At 42.2% G+C, this 12,948-nt stretch overlaps 1 protein-coding gene across 4 annotated transcripts in view; it reads right to left on the bottom strand.

The window, feature by feature from the left end:
• Positions 1-12,948, bottom strand: part of frmd3 (FERM domain containing 3) — a 246,935-nt gene that overhangs the window by 95,903 nt on the left and 138,084 nt on the right. For all 4 annotated transcript variants that reach the window (XM_034170458.1, XM_034170459.1, XM_034170460.1 and 1 more), the window contains exons 6-7: positions 4,693-4,816; positions 1,897-1,984 (exon numbers count right to left, since the gene is read on the bottom strand). In XM_034170458.1, the coding sequence (XP_034026349.1) occupies positions 1,897-1,984; positions 4,693-4,816 (212 nt within the window). The remainder of the gene's footprint in view (positions 1-1,896; positions 1,985-4,692; positions 4,817-12,948) is intronic.

The following is a 12,948-nucleotide window of genomic DNA, read 5'->3' as shown; positions in this document are numbered from 1 at the left end:
CAGAACTACAATATCTTGTTGATCTTTCAGCATGTTTTGATATGGCAGCATGTGAGAGAGTGCCCTCTGCCACAACACCAGCAGACAGAAAAAAATAATGAAATAAATACAAAGTGAGCCATAAATTATTTTTCCTTATCAGATTACTCATTCTATCCATTACAAAACATATAACAGAAAGTCAAAGAATAAGTGTAAACAGGGATGTACAATAATATAAGCTGGTGAGACAGCAAGTTGCATATCCCATCACCAAGACCAAAAACACAATAGATCCTATTTTGATGATTTATGGTGCGCAGTCTAAAGCAGCAGATCACAATTCTGGCCTCAGAAAACACTATTCTGTACATATTTCACAGCTCCATAGTGGTTGTATTTACTCCACTAATTAATCATAGATGTGGTTTGGGGGCAACATGAAATAAATCATCTACTGCCTTTAAGAGCAGTATGTGTCAGGTTTTAGCCCTGGACCTGCCCCGGACCTGGTTTTGTCCCCCAGTCTCTGTCTGTTTCCTTCTCTTTGTCCTTCTGTCTGACCCTGAATGTTTATTTTCTGTTTCTTCCACTTTGGTCTTGGTTTTATGATCTGTTACACTTCAGCCATGTTAAGTTCTGTTATAGTTTAGTCTCTGCTTTTTATTTAGTCATACTGTGTTATCACATTAAGTTTTGAGGATTATCTGTTACACTTCAGCCACTTATTGAGTTCTGTTCTAGTTTAGTCTTCATCCTTTACTTTCTGGTTATTCAGTCACTGTCTTGAGCACATTTGTAAATCAGGGTTTTCTGTACACTCCTGCCACATGTTGAGTTCTCATCTAGGTTAGGTCCAGCCTTTAATTTTCTGTTCTGTTCCTGCCTTTGTTTATTCTGTTACCACATTTGTATTCTAGGTATCATTATTTCCTTATTGTTTAACATTTGTTCTGTCACTGTCATATTCCTCTTTTTCCTGCTTTTGTCTGACACGCCCACCTGTCACTCCACTCGTCTCACTCAGCCACGCCTTCTTTCCTGCACCTGCATATCATCACACCCTGATTATCCTCTGATTTAAACCCCTTGTCTTCAACAGCTCACTGCTAGTTCGTTGTGCATTCTGCCTCGTTCCAAGCCACCTGTATCCTGTCATAGTCTGTGTTTTTGCCGTTCTCGACCTCTGCTTGTCCTTGACCACGTTTCTGCCTGAGCCTGTTAACCTGCTTCTCTGTGCCTGAACCCTGCTTGTTTTTTGACTACGTTTTTGCCTTCTCTGATACACCTGTTTGCTCGTGCTGGAACTCTGCTTGTCACTGACCACGCCGCCGCCTCAACACTGTCTGTACTGCCGCCTGCCTGCTTGTGACCCTGTGTATCGACCTGAGCCTGTTTTTTGGATAAAGCCTTTTCCTTAATCCACATCTGAGTCATGCATTTGTGTCCATCCGCCCGCTGTGCCTCGCCACCTCAGTCCCTGACAGTATGCTAGTTAACAGTACTACATCAGATTCAAGTGATCATTAGGTGACAGAATTGAGAGGTTTTCTGGCGAAGATACACATCAGCACAGAAAGTGTTTAAGGGTGTGAACAGTGTTCACCATGGTTTCCTGAAGTGAAGCAGATGACCGCCTCACTCCTGTAACACCTGCTCCATCCACCTGATCTCCTCCAGTCAGGTGCATGGCCACACAAATGACTGCAATTATTCTTGTTACTTACAGGACATGCACACTGTGTCAGATTTACACAACACATAACACTGTACCAAGTGGTAAAAATGACCCAATGACACAATGCTCATGAAGACATTTAGTAAACTAATAATCCACTGAGAACATAAAGATTCAAACTGTTTGTGAGCAGCAAACATGTCAATCAAAGTGAGGTCTGCTCTCACCACTCATGTTACCTTGCATGGATGAGGGTCAACTCCATATGTTTCTAACGTGTGAGCCTTTTGGAGCATGTTCAACTCGGCAAATGCAGCACACTGCCCCCTAGAGGAGAGGAGAGGAGTTTTGGTGATATCAGGTGCAGTACAGGCTACAGATTTTCTCTTTTTCATCACATTTGTCTGTATAATAAATGTTATATAAGCTGGACTTACTCCTTGCTCACAGAAAATATTTAAAATCATGTAAAATCAATGATATATTTGGCATGAAATGTTTTTAAAAGTGCTGTCAAATATGTTATTGCTCATCATCAACATGATAACTGGCTTTACACACACAAGAGATTTAAATAAAATGGCATAAAACCACACTGCTAAGGTACATACAACTTAATATTGAAATTTATTGCATTTACAAGAAATTCAGTTTTGCAGTGAAGTCATTACATTTAGGAGTTTTTGATCATCTGGTTTCACAGAAGGAGATGCCTTGACAGAGTTCAAGTGTCTGGTTGGAAGGTTTGTTAATGATTTATTTACTCATTAGTCAAAGTGCTGCAAAGTCTAATCTAAATGATGCAGAAAGATCCCAGACAAATAAATGAACATCAACTTTCAGACACATTCATCTGTCTGTATTTGTTTACGTAAGACATTGAAGACATTTCAATATATTTTAAATACTATGAAACTAATCCACACACCTCTCTGCAGATCCTTTAACAAATGAACATAAGTGTGTGACGACAGTTGTAACATAGAAAACATGTTTAATCTCATTAGCTGGATGAACTCCTACAGCTGAGTGGACATGCCTCCTGGCTTCACAAACAATCTTTGTTTCCATTTTGGTGACAGTTACCAAGGAAGAAAGGACTTGTTGTCCCAATCTGGAAAGGAAAGACTGACTGCAACAACTATAAGTGTATTACACTGCTCTCTGTGCCTGAAAAGGTGCTTACAAGTATAATTCTTAATAGGATCTTGTTCCAGTTACTTGCCACTCGGGACCCAAACAGTCTGGATTTCCAGCAAAGAAGAAACCATTAACTGCATCATAGTTCCGTGAGTACTCAGTGAATACAAGCGCAAATATTGGCAGTGCTGCTTTTGCAGCCTATGTTGTTTTTGCAAAGTATTGTAGCTGCTGTATGGAGCATTTTGAAAGTTTCTGACATCCCCAAGATGTTGTTTTACATTATAGCCAATGACACACGGGTACTCTGATGTTCTCCAGGGAGCACAGTCTCTGATTTCTGCCCAGTGAATTCTGGCATTCATTACCAGATGTGTTCTAGGTCCTACTCTGTTCAGTGCTTGCATGAATTGGTTGTTGGATAGGTTTGTGGAGTCCAGCAACTCTTTGTTGCTGAGGAAAGGTTTTCTAACCTTTACTTAATAGATGATGCTTTGATGTTTCTGAGATCGGTGGATACCCTGATTGCGACACTTGAAAAGTTGAGTGAGAATTTGATCAAGACTAGAATTCAGGCCTTCAATGCCTTCCTTGTGTCTGTATACAGTGAAAGTACTGAACTTGTCAAGAGTCACTTGTCTTAGGGCCCCTTCACACATAGTACGAATTTAGTCGAATTGCATGTGAAGCAGGAGTCAGATGCAATACGTGTAGAATCGTAGCTGCCTCCAACGCCTTGTACACCTGTTGCTACAACTATTTGCGCACACCAGTGGCTGAAAGACAGAGTGTGCGCTGTGGGAGCCCATCGAACCCTCTCGCGGTAGGTGTTGGCCAAATTCCAGCTGACACACACGAACATCTAACACCGCTCGCTTGGCACTTAGAAAATGTGTGGCCATTGCGCAGCAGTGCAGGGATCAAATTCGTGCAAGTGTCAAGGTGCCTTTAATTTAAGGCAAGGAATGGATGTCATGGGTGCTATAGGTCTGTTTGGAGTATCGTTGGGTATTGTTTTGAAATAGTTACTTAAGAAGGCTTAGATGAGGCATACTACTTGCACTGTGGCAGAATGTCAGCTCCAAAGTTTTGACTGTGATCTTCATCCAGCACAGACGTGCTTCAGTTTTCAGAACCCCAACAACTGGAAAAGTATAACTGAGCAGCCATGCATCACCTGGCTGCAGGCAGATAAATGTCTACTTCTGAGAGGTTGGAATGAATTGGTTGCCTGCCTGGGTGGTTGCCATCCAGGACACAAAGCAATTCTGTGGTGAGGTGGATGCTTTGATGCATAGCAGCAGTGCATCCTCCCAAACCTGACCTCACCTATTCTGATCCAATAATGGTTTGATGCTTTTTCCATTATCTACCAACAGAATAAATGTGTTGTACTCACAGACATTTACTAAGTTAACTAAGCAAACTAAAGCTAACTAACTAATTCATCTCTAAAAAAAATGAGGTGGCTTCACAGAAGGGAGTTCTGACAGTCAACACCCCCAGTTTTACACAATGTATTCAGTTTGTATCTTTTTCTGTGTAATTGTGTGTGTGTTTGGGGGGAAGCTTATAGTTACATATTTATTGAACTGTGATTATGTAACCCCACTACATGTACTCAGTTACTCCCCAAGTCAAATAATATGTTGTCATTCCTCTGCAGACTTATTTGTGTATGTATATGCAAATTCAATGAACCTCACATATGTCTCTGAATCATCCGTCTTTGTTGCTAAATTGGAAAAGTGTCTCCTCAGCCTGATTTGAAAACACAGATGACGGGAATGAGCAGCCAAGCCTGTCGCTTGCTGTTGTATATCAAACAGCACGGTGACAACAAAGGAGCAGTGCCAGATGACAAATAAACCCCTAAACGCACAAATATCCTCTACCTGAGCTCATTCTTGTGTATCTCCATAATCTTCCTTTCCAGTTTGAGGGATTGCTTTGGGAACAGCTTGAAGTCTCTGATGTAGTCTGATGGGTGCTCCTCTGGGTCATAATCCCCCAGCTCAGCTAAAAACAGATGAAGAGATTCAGGTCTTCATTTGGAATTAGTTTATAACGTTACAATTTATCATCTGATATAAAGGTTGAATCCATATTTTACATGCAAACAAGCATTTATAAAAATTACCAGGAGACGATTCACTGTAAAACCTGAAGATGAGTACCAAACTCAATAAGCCTCTCAACTCCTGGTATAGGACACAGTTATCTCTCACCTCGACTACTGTAACTCCCTTCTAATGGGCCCCTCCAGCTTGCATGGTGAAGCCCTTATTACAGATGATCCAGCAGGTGTTGGGTCACTCACATTAAATTCAAGTCACTAATGCTTGCCAAAGTGACTACTAGGTCTGCACCCATTTACTTAAATGTTCTCATAAAGGTGCACTCTACTCTGCTACAGTCATTCAAGAAGTGGTATCTGGCACTGTCGTCCCTACACAGTAAATTTTGTTGAGCAAAATTTACTCTGCTGGCATAACATTTGGTCCCAGTCTAAATAGAGTAAAAGACACTCTATTATAGACTGAAATCAGCTCTACCGTCTTGTCAAATCAAATGTTTCTACTCCAGTAAGAGGTGATTTTACACTGTGATAGAGTTAATTTAGCACTGTGATCGAGTATACTTAACTCTATTTGAACTGGGACCAAATGTTATCCCAGCAGAGTAAATTTTACTCTGCAAAATTTACTGTGTACATACAAGGCAACCAGATTATTCCAGATTATTCTCATTTGTGGTCCCCTGATGGTGGAACAAGTTATCAAATGCTATCAGAGCAAATGCTCTTGAAAACCCATTTCTCCCAAGAGTAACTGCTCTCCTAACATCTCTAACAACCCTAACATACCATGCACTTCTTTTCTCTTTCTACCTTTAATTGGCTTCTCGATTTTCACTCTCTGGTATCTACTTATATTTTTGCATTATCACTCAGATTTGTATGTGCATGTAATAATGATATTTATCATTATGCTGGGGCAGCACGGTGGATTAGTGGTTAGCATTGTTGCCTCACAGTGAGAAGGTCGTGGGTTCGATTCCAGTGGCCTTTCTGTGTGGAGTTTGCATGTTCTCCCCGTGTTTGCATGGGTTTCCTCCGGGTGCTCCGGTTTCCTCCCACATTCAAAAACATGCGGGTTAGGTGGATTGGTATCTTTAAATTGCCCGTAGGTGTGTGTGTGTGTGTGTGTGTGTGTGTGTGTGTCTGTGTTTGTTTGTCTGTTTGTGGCCCTGCGACAGACTGGCGTCCTGTCCTGGGTGTACTCCGCCTCGCGCTCTATGGCTGCTGGGATAGGCTTCAGCCCCCCACGACCCTTAACTGGACTAAGTGGTGGAAGATGAATGAATGAATGAATCATTATGCTGAAGTCTTCTTTAAACTGTAAAGATAGTATTTACTGTAATACTTGTCACTCACTTTGGACAAAAGCATTAGCTAAATGAATGAAATGTAATATAATGTAAAGGATATACCTCTCATCCAAAGACATGCATAAAAGGGGGTTGGAAACTTTAAATTGTTTGTAGGTGTGTGTGCGGGTGGGAATGTGTTTGTTTGTTTGTCTATATGTGGCCCTGCGACAGGCTGGTGTCCTGTCCAGGGTGTACCCCGCCTCATGCCCTATGACTGCTGGGATAGGCTCCAGCCCCCCTGCGACCTGATGTTGGATAAGCAGTTGGTGATGAGTGTGTGCGTCTGACCTGTTATTAATTTCTCTTTGAAATCCATTCTTAATTACCCGTTATCACAAAGGTTAAGTGGAACTTGCCTGGAGTTTAATTAAACAATAATCCTCAACCTCTGCTCTATAATCAACACCATGCAAAGTGGGACCTGCCCTCATTAATTGGAACAACCAATGATACACTGTGGGTACATGTCGCTTTGAGATAATTCAGCCAGTCACACTCTGCTCTTTGGGGATTTGAGGCAATCAGAGAGCATTTGCACAGCTTAATGGTTTGTGTGTCAGCCCTCACGGAGGCTTCACTTATATCACTGAGCTCATGATAATTCTATTCTTAATCCGCAGTCAAGCAAGTAGCTTTGTTGCAGAAAATTAATTTTTTTTTAATCCTTTCTTATTCCTTTTCCCAGTTGTCTGAGTACCTTGTGGTGCTTTGAAATTGAAGGATTACAGGATGATTTTCTGAGCTGCAGGTTTATTGTAAGGTACAAACTTTTGGTAACAGCAGAACTTTACCATATTTCTACAACTATCACATATTAAAATAAAATTTTGACAACTACACTCACACATAAATATTTGGACGCTTACATGTTATTTTTGTATTTGTTCACCATAACAATAGAGTTGAACTTAAACATTAAAGAAGTGTTGTAATATTGGTTCTTGGCTTTAATTCACGAATTTTGGAAAAAACATATTAGCCATTTTTTACAAAGGGGCCCTCCATATTCACAAGTAATCATACGTGTATGACAAATCTGTCTGGAGCAGGCAGTTCTCAAAAGGTTTTTAAGAAGAAGAACCCTGATGAGGGAAGCTACCAAAATACCCATGACTACTCTGATGTAGGCTTTTGTGGCTGTGACTGGACAATCTGTGTTCAGAAGAACTTTTGTCTTTTGCATCACCACATATACAGCTTCATGGTGGAGTGGCACAGAGAAAGATATTCATCAAAAGATTTTAAGATACAGTTTGCCAGAAGGCAAATTTGACATGTGCTCTTGCATTAAAATCCTGCATTTAAAGCAACTGTCAAATAACATAAATAATGCATTTGCCTAATCTGGATTATCTACAGTGCAGAGTGTAATATCCCCATCACACATACACCAATTGAGGCCAAATTGCATCAGAATGACACATCCGGCCACAATCGGGAAATACTGTCTTGCGGCCTGAAGACCACCGGACAGCAGTCTGTGAGCATCTACATATTTGGTCCCATTCGCTCGGCTGTCCCGAGTGTTGCACATGTTCAAAACACTCTTGGCACCATCGAGATGGAATGCACATCTGACGGCGGTGTATGTGCAGTTTTTTCATCATCTGATCGCAGTCTACATATTCTGACGGCATCAAAACAGCAAACGATCTGATCATGGTTGATTGAGCTCTGAGACTGATCGGTCACAGCAAAGCCTGCCGGCATGTTGTGGGATGTTCACTCCACTGGACCCCGGCCAGGGAGGGCAAAGGAAATGTCGATATGTAATAACATGTATGTGCCACTCATTCATCATATACAGTGAATGTGAACAGCGCACAATCAAACTGAAAGTACCGTGTGCCGCTGTGCCTCTCTGTGGTCTCATGCGCAGTAATGCGTCATAGCACATGTCAGGCACGGGGCTGAATGGATCTCACCACTGTAATATGCGTATTATTACCTGCTCACTATCTAAACTCTGTAGGAAGTGTGATGTGGAACTGTATCGCCAGGCCGTGACAATGTTATTAAACACAAGACTCACCTCTAGCATGGAACCACGATCCTTTCACAGCGCAGAGTGCACAGGAACCAAACCACAGCCTGTGGTGAAAAGCCTCACCCCGGCTGCAAAAATTAAATCCCATGTGATAGTCCAACCGACATCATGATGTACAGAGTTATCTGTTGCGTTGTGCTGCTGAAGTGAGCAAAAAAGAAAAAAGAAATTAAGGTTCGCTGGAAAGGCTGCGTCTGACGCATGGTGTGACTGCTTGGCCCACTGGCAGCAAACTTTCAGCAAAGGTGTCCAGTGGAACGCGCACATGGGCGCCCCGCGTGCGTGGTTACTGGCTCATGCAGCCGTTATGAACACACACACACACACACACACACACACACACACACACACACACACACACACACACACACACAGCTGAGTGATCATTTCAGCTCCATGTGTGTGCGCAGGGCGCACGTGCGCGTGAGGAACACAGCACTGCCTCCCACTCTGGTCCCGTGTTTGTCATCCAGACATTTGGACATCGGGTAGTCTTCAGCGCCTTTTATGGCTGTCTGACAGCAGTCTGTGTCATCTACCTGTTGTCCACATGCACTTTGGATGCCATCATGCATGTGTGGACGAGGTTCTGACACTGCTGACCACACCTCTTTTCCTCCTGACTGCATCTGATGATGGTAATATTTGCCGTTTCGGCCTGGTTCCTACACATTCTTGCTATGTGTGACGGGGGCTTAAATTTTACAGCATATAGCTGTTCCACTTTGCTATTCACATGATGCGGAATCTGAGCACAAAGGTGCGGGGTGCAAATGGGTTTAATCAGGGGTGTGTTGTGGGCATAGCATGCGCTGAATCAGACTTTCGCCATTGCCCTTAACGGTCATGCGCACTTGAATCTATTTAGATAGAACAGTCACTAGATGACAGAAGTGAGGGGTGGTCTGGCAAGGAAATAGATCTGCACGTAAAGCACCAAAGCATGTAAACAGAACCTCTACCACAGCTCTCTGAGGTGAAGAGCACTTCAGCAACTCAATCCTGCAACAGCTCCTCCTCCACCCAATCTCCTTCATATCCCCTCAAGCACAGACAGACACAGTTCCTACACCTGGTCTGTCACTGCAGCTAACAAAGCATTTGCGTTTTCATCGGAAAATAACAAACATTCATGCATCTGATTCTATACCCGCTTACTCCAGCCAAGGGTCGGGGAGACGGGGGGATGGCTGGACCCCATCCCAGCAGTAATACGGCATGAGGTACACCCTGAACAGGAAGGCAGTCTGTCAACAGTCTGTCACAGGGCCACATTCAGACAGACAAACACATTCACACCTGCACACACAACTATGGTCAATTTAAAGTTTTCAATTCACCTAAGCTGCAGGTCTTTGGATGTGGAAGGGAACCCATGCAAACACAGGGAACATGCAAACTCCACACAGTAAGGCCCCAGGTTGGAAGCGATCCTATGACCTTCTTGCTGTGAGGTAACAGTGCTAACTACTCAGCCACATTGCCTCCAACAATGGCAAACAGTGATGCCAAAATCCAGGGCACAAATCTGACATTTCAGGTTCTGAGTAATGAGATCAGATGAGATGAGATTTATTGTCATTGTCATTACACAAGTGCAACAACAAAAAATTATGTTTACACTCCAATTACCTCAGACAAGATACAGCAATTTATCCACAACTATTATTGTTTACTGTAATAATGGCACACATCAGAATTAAAGACAACACATATACATTTGACTTTGTTTATGTGCACTAAACTTGAGGCAGTCCGTTATCCGAACTGAGGCAAAGTGGGTGAAGGCTGCAGCGGGAGGGGCCCGCGCCACCCAGCTTGGGGAGTTGAAGGCTGCAGCAGTAAAATTCGTGCTACCTTCAAGGTGGCAGGGAGGAAGCCAGGGTGAGGGGAGTGGAGAGACACGGGGGGGTGGGGGTGGGGGGTAATAGTGATGGAGAGAGGGAGACATGCGTTGTGTGCAGATGAGTTAAATTTCTGTGAGTTTCTGTCTGTGTGTGTGTAAAGTATGACATTGCTAGGCAACAACAGGCTGGAGGAGAGGGGTAGATAGATAAGAAGGGGAAGCCGAATTCCTTCACCAAGGCCGTAGATCCTTCTGGGGGAAAAGCAGGGAATTTGGCCTTCAGGAGCCAATAAGGCTGCCATGTTGATGTTAGGTGGAGAGATACAGAAATCCATTTACTGCACCTCTGACCGTCTAGAGTCCAAATTTATGAACAATGTTCTCCGGTCCTCAGCGTCACATTCCTTTCCATCACATGCTCCAAGATTGTCTCCATTTTGCGTTTGAGTTCAAGAGTTCATGCAGTCTGAGATTGCACAGCATTGCCCAACTCATTAATCATGACGGACTGATGAGGGGGCAAGATTCTGGAAGCAGCCGTCTTGCTAATATTCCTGTGAGTCAGGGCACAAACCAATCAGCACCAAACCTCCCACCATGAAAACAAATAGAAATAAATCCTCAACGTCTTCCACAGGGAGTGTCAGGTTTTGGCCCTGGACCTGCACAGAATCTGGTTTTGTCCCCCAGTCTCCGTCTGTTTCCCTCTCTTTGTCCTTCTGTCCGACCCTGAGTGTTTATTTTCTGTTTCTTACACTTTGGTCTTGGTTTTATGATCTGTTACACTTCTGCCATGTTAAGTTCTGTTCTAGTTTGGTCTCTTGCTTTTTATTTGTCATTCTGTGTGATCACATTAGGTTTTGAGTTATCTGTTACACTTCAGCCACTTATTGAGTTCTGTTCTAGTTCAGTCTTCATCCTTTAGCCCAGACAGAGCTTTAATTCATTTGAAAGCTTGTCTCTTAGTCTTGTCCATCCAAATTGGAAGTCCCAAAAAACAGTTTTATTTGTTGTTATCTATCGTCCTCTTGGTCGTTACTGTGAGTTTCTCTGTGAATTTTCGGACCTTTTGTCTGACTTAGTGCTTAGCTCAGATAAGATAATTATAGTGGGCGATTTTAACATCCACACAGATGGTGAGAATGACAGCCTCAACACTGCATTTAATCTATTGTTAGACTCGATTGGCTTTGCTCAAAATGTAAATGAGTCCACCCACCACTTTAATCATACCTTAGATCTTGTTCTGACTTATGGTATGGAAATTGAAGACTTAACAGTATTCCCTGAAAACCCCCTTCTGTCTGATCATTTCTTAATAACATTTACATTTACTCTGATGGACTACCCAGTAGTGGGGAATAAGTTTCATTACAGTAGAAGTCTTTCAGAAAGCGCTGTAACTAGGTTTAAGGATATGATTCCTTCTTTATGTTCTCCAATGCCATATACCAACACAGGGTAGAGTAGCTACCTAAACTCTGTGAGTGAGATAGATTATCTCGTCAATAGTTTTATATCCTCATTGAGGACAACTTTGGATGCTGTAGCTCCTCTGAAAAAGAGAGCCTTAAATCAGAAGTGCCTGACTCCATGGTATAACTCACAAACTTGCAGCTTAAAGCAGATAACCCGTAAGTTGGAGAGGAAATGGAGTCTCACTAATTTAGAAGATCTTCACTTAGCCTGGAAAAAGAGTCTGTTGCTCTATAAAAAAGCCCTCCGTAAAGCTAGGACATCTTACTACTCATCACTAATTGAAGAAAATAAGAACAACCCCAGGTTTTTTTTCAGCACTGTAGCCAGGCTGACAAAGAGTCAAGCTCTATTGAGCCGAGTATTCCTTTACCTTTAACTAGTAATGACTTCATGACTTTCTTTGCTAATAAAATTTTAACTATTAGAGAAAAAATTACTCATAACCATCCCAAAGACATATCGTTCTCTTTGGCTGCTTTCAGTGATGCTGGTATTTGGTTAGACTCTTTCTCTCCGATTGTTCTGTCTGAGTTATTTTCATTAGTTACTTCCTCCAAACCATCAACATGTCTATTAGACCCCATTCCTACCAGGCTGCTCAAGGAAGCCCTACCATTAATTAATGCTTCGATCTTAAATATGATCAATCTATCTTTATTAGTTGGCTATGTACCACAGGCTTTTAAGGTGGCAGTAATTAAACCATTACTTAAAAAGCCATCACTTGACACAGCTATCTTAGCTAATTATAGGCCAATCTCCAACCTTTCTTTTCTCTCAAAAATTCTTGAAAGGGTAGTTGTAAAACAGCTAACTGATCATCTGCAGAGGAATGGTCTATTTGAAGAGTTTCAGTCAGGGTTTAGAATTCATCATAGTACAGAAACAGCATTAGTGAAGGTTACAAATGATCTTCTTATGGCCTCAGACAGTGGACTCATCTCTGTGCTTGTTCTGTTAGACCTCAGTGCTGCTTTTGATACTGTTGACCATAAAATTTTATTACAGAGATTAGAGCATGCCATAGGTATTAAAGGCACTGCGCTGCGGTGGTTTGAAACATATTTATCTAATAGATTACAATTTGTTCATGTAAATGGGGAATCTTCTTCACAGACTAAGGTTAATTACGGCGTTCCACAAGGTTCTGTGCTAGGACCAATTTTATTCACTTTATACATGCTTCCCTTAGGCAGTATTATTAGACAGCATTGCTTAAATTTTCATTGTTACGCAGATGATACTCAGCTTTATCTATCCATGAAGCCAGAGGACACACACCAATTAGCTAAACTGCAGGACTGTCTTACAGACATAAAGACATGGATGACCTCTAATTTCCTGCTT

This window comes from Thalassophryne amazonica, chromosome 5, assembly GCF_902500255.1.
Source record: "Thalassophryne amazonica chromosome 5, fThaAma1.1, whole genome shotgun sequence".
In the NCBI taxonomy this organism is placed as follows: Eukaryota; Metazoa; Chordata; class Actinopteri; order Batrachoidiformes; family Batrachoididae; genus Thalassophryne; species Thalassophryne amazonica.
This window is presented reverse-complemented; position numbering and strand designations above follow the sequence as displayed.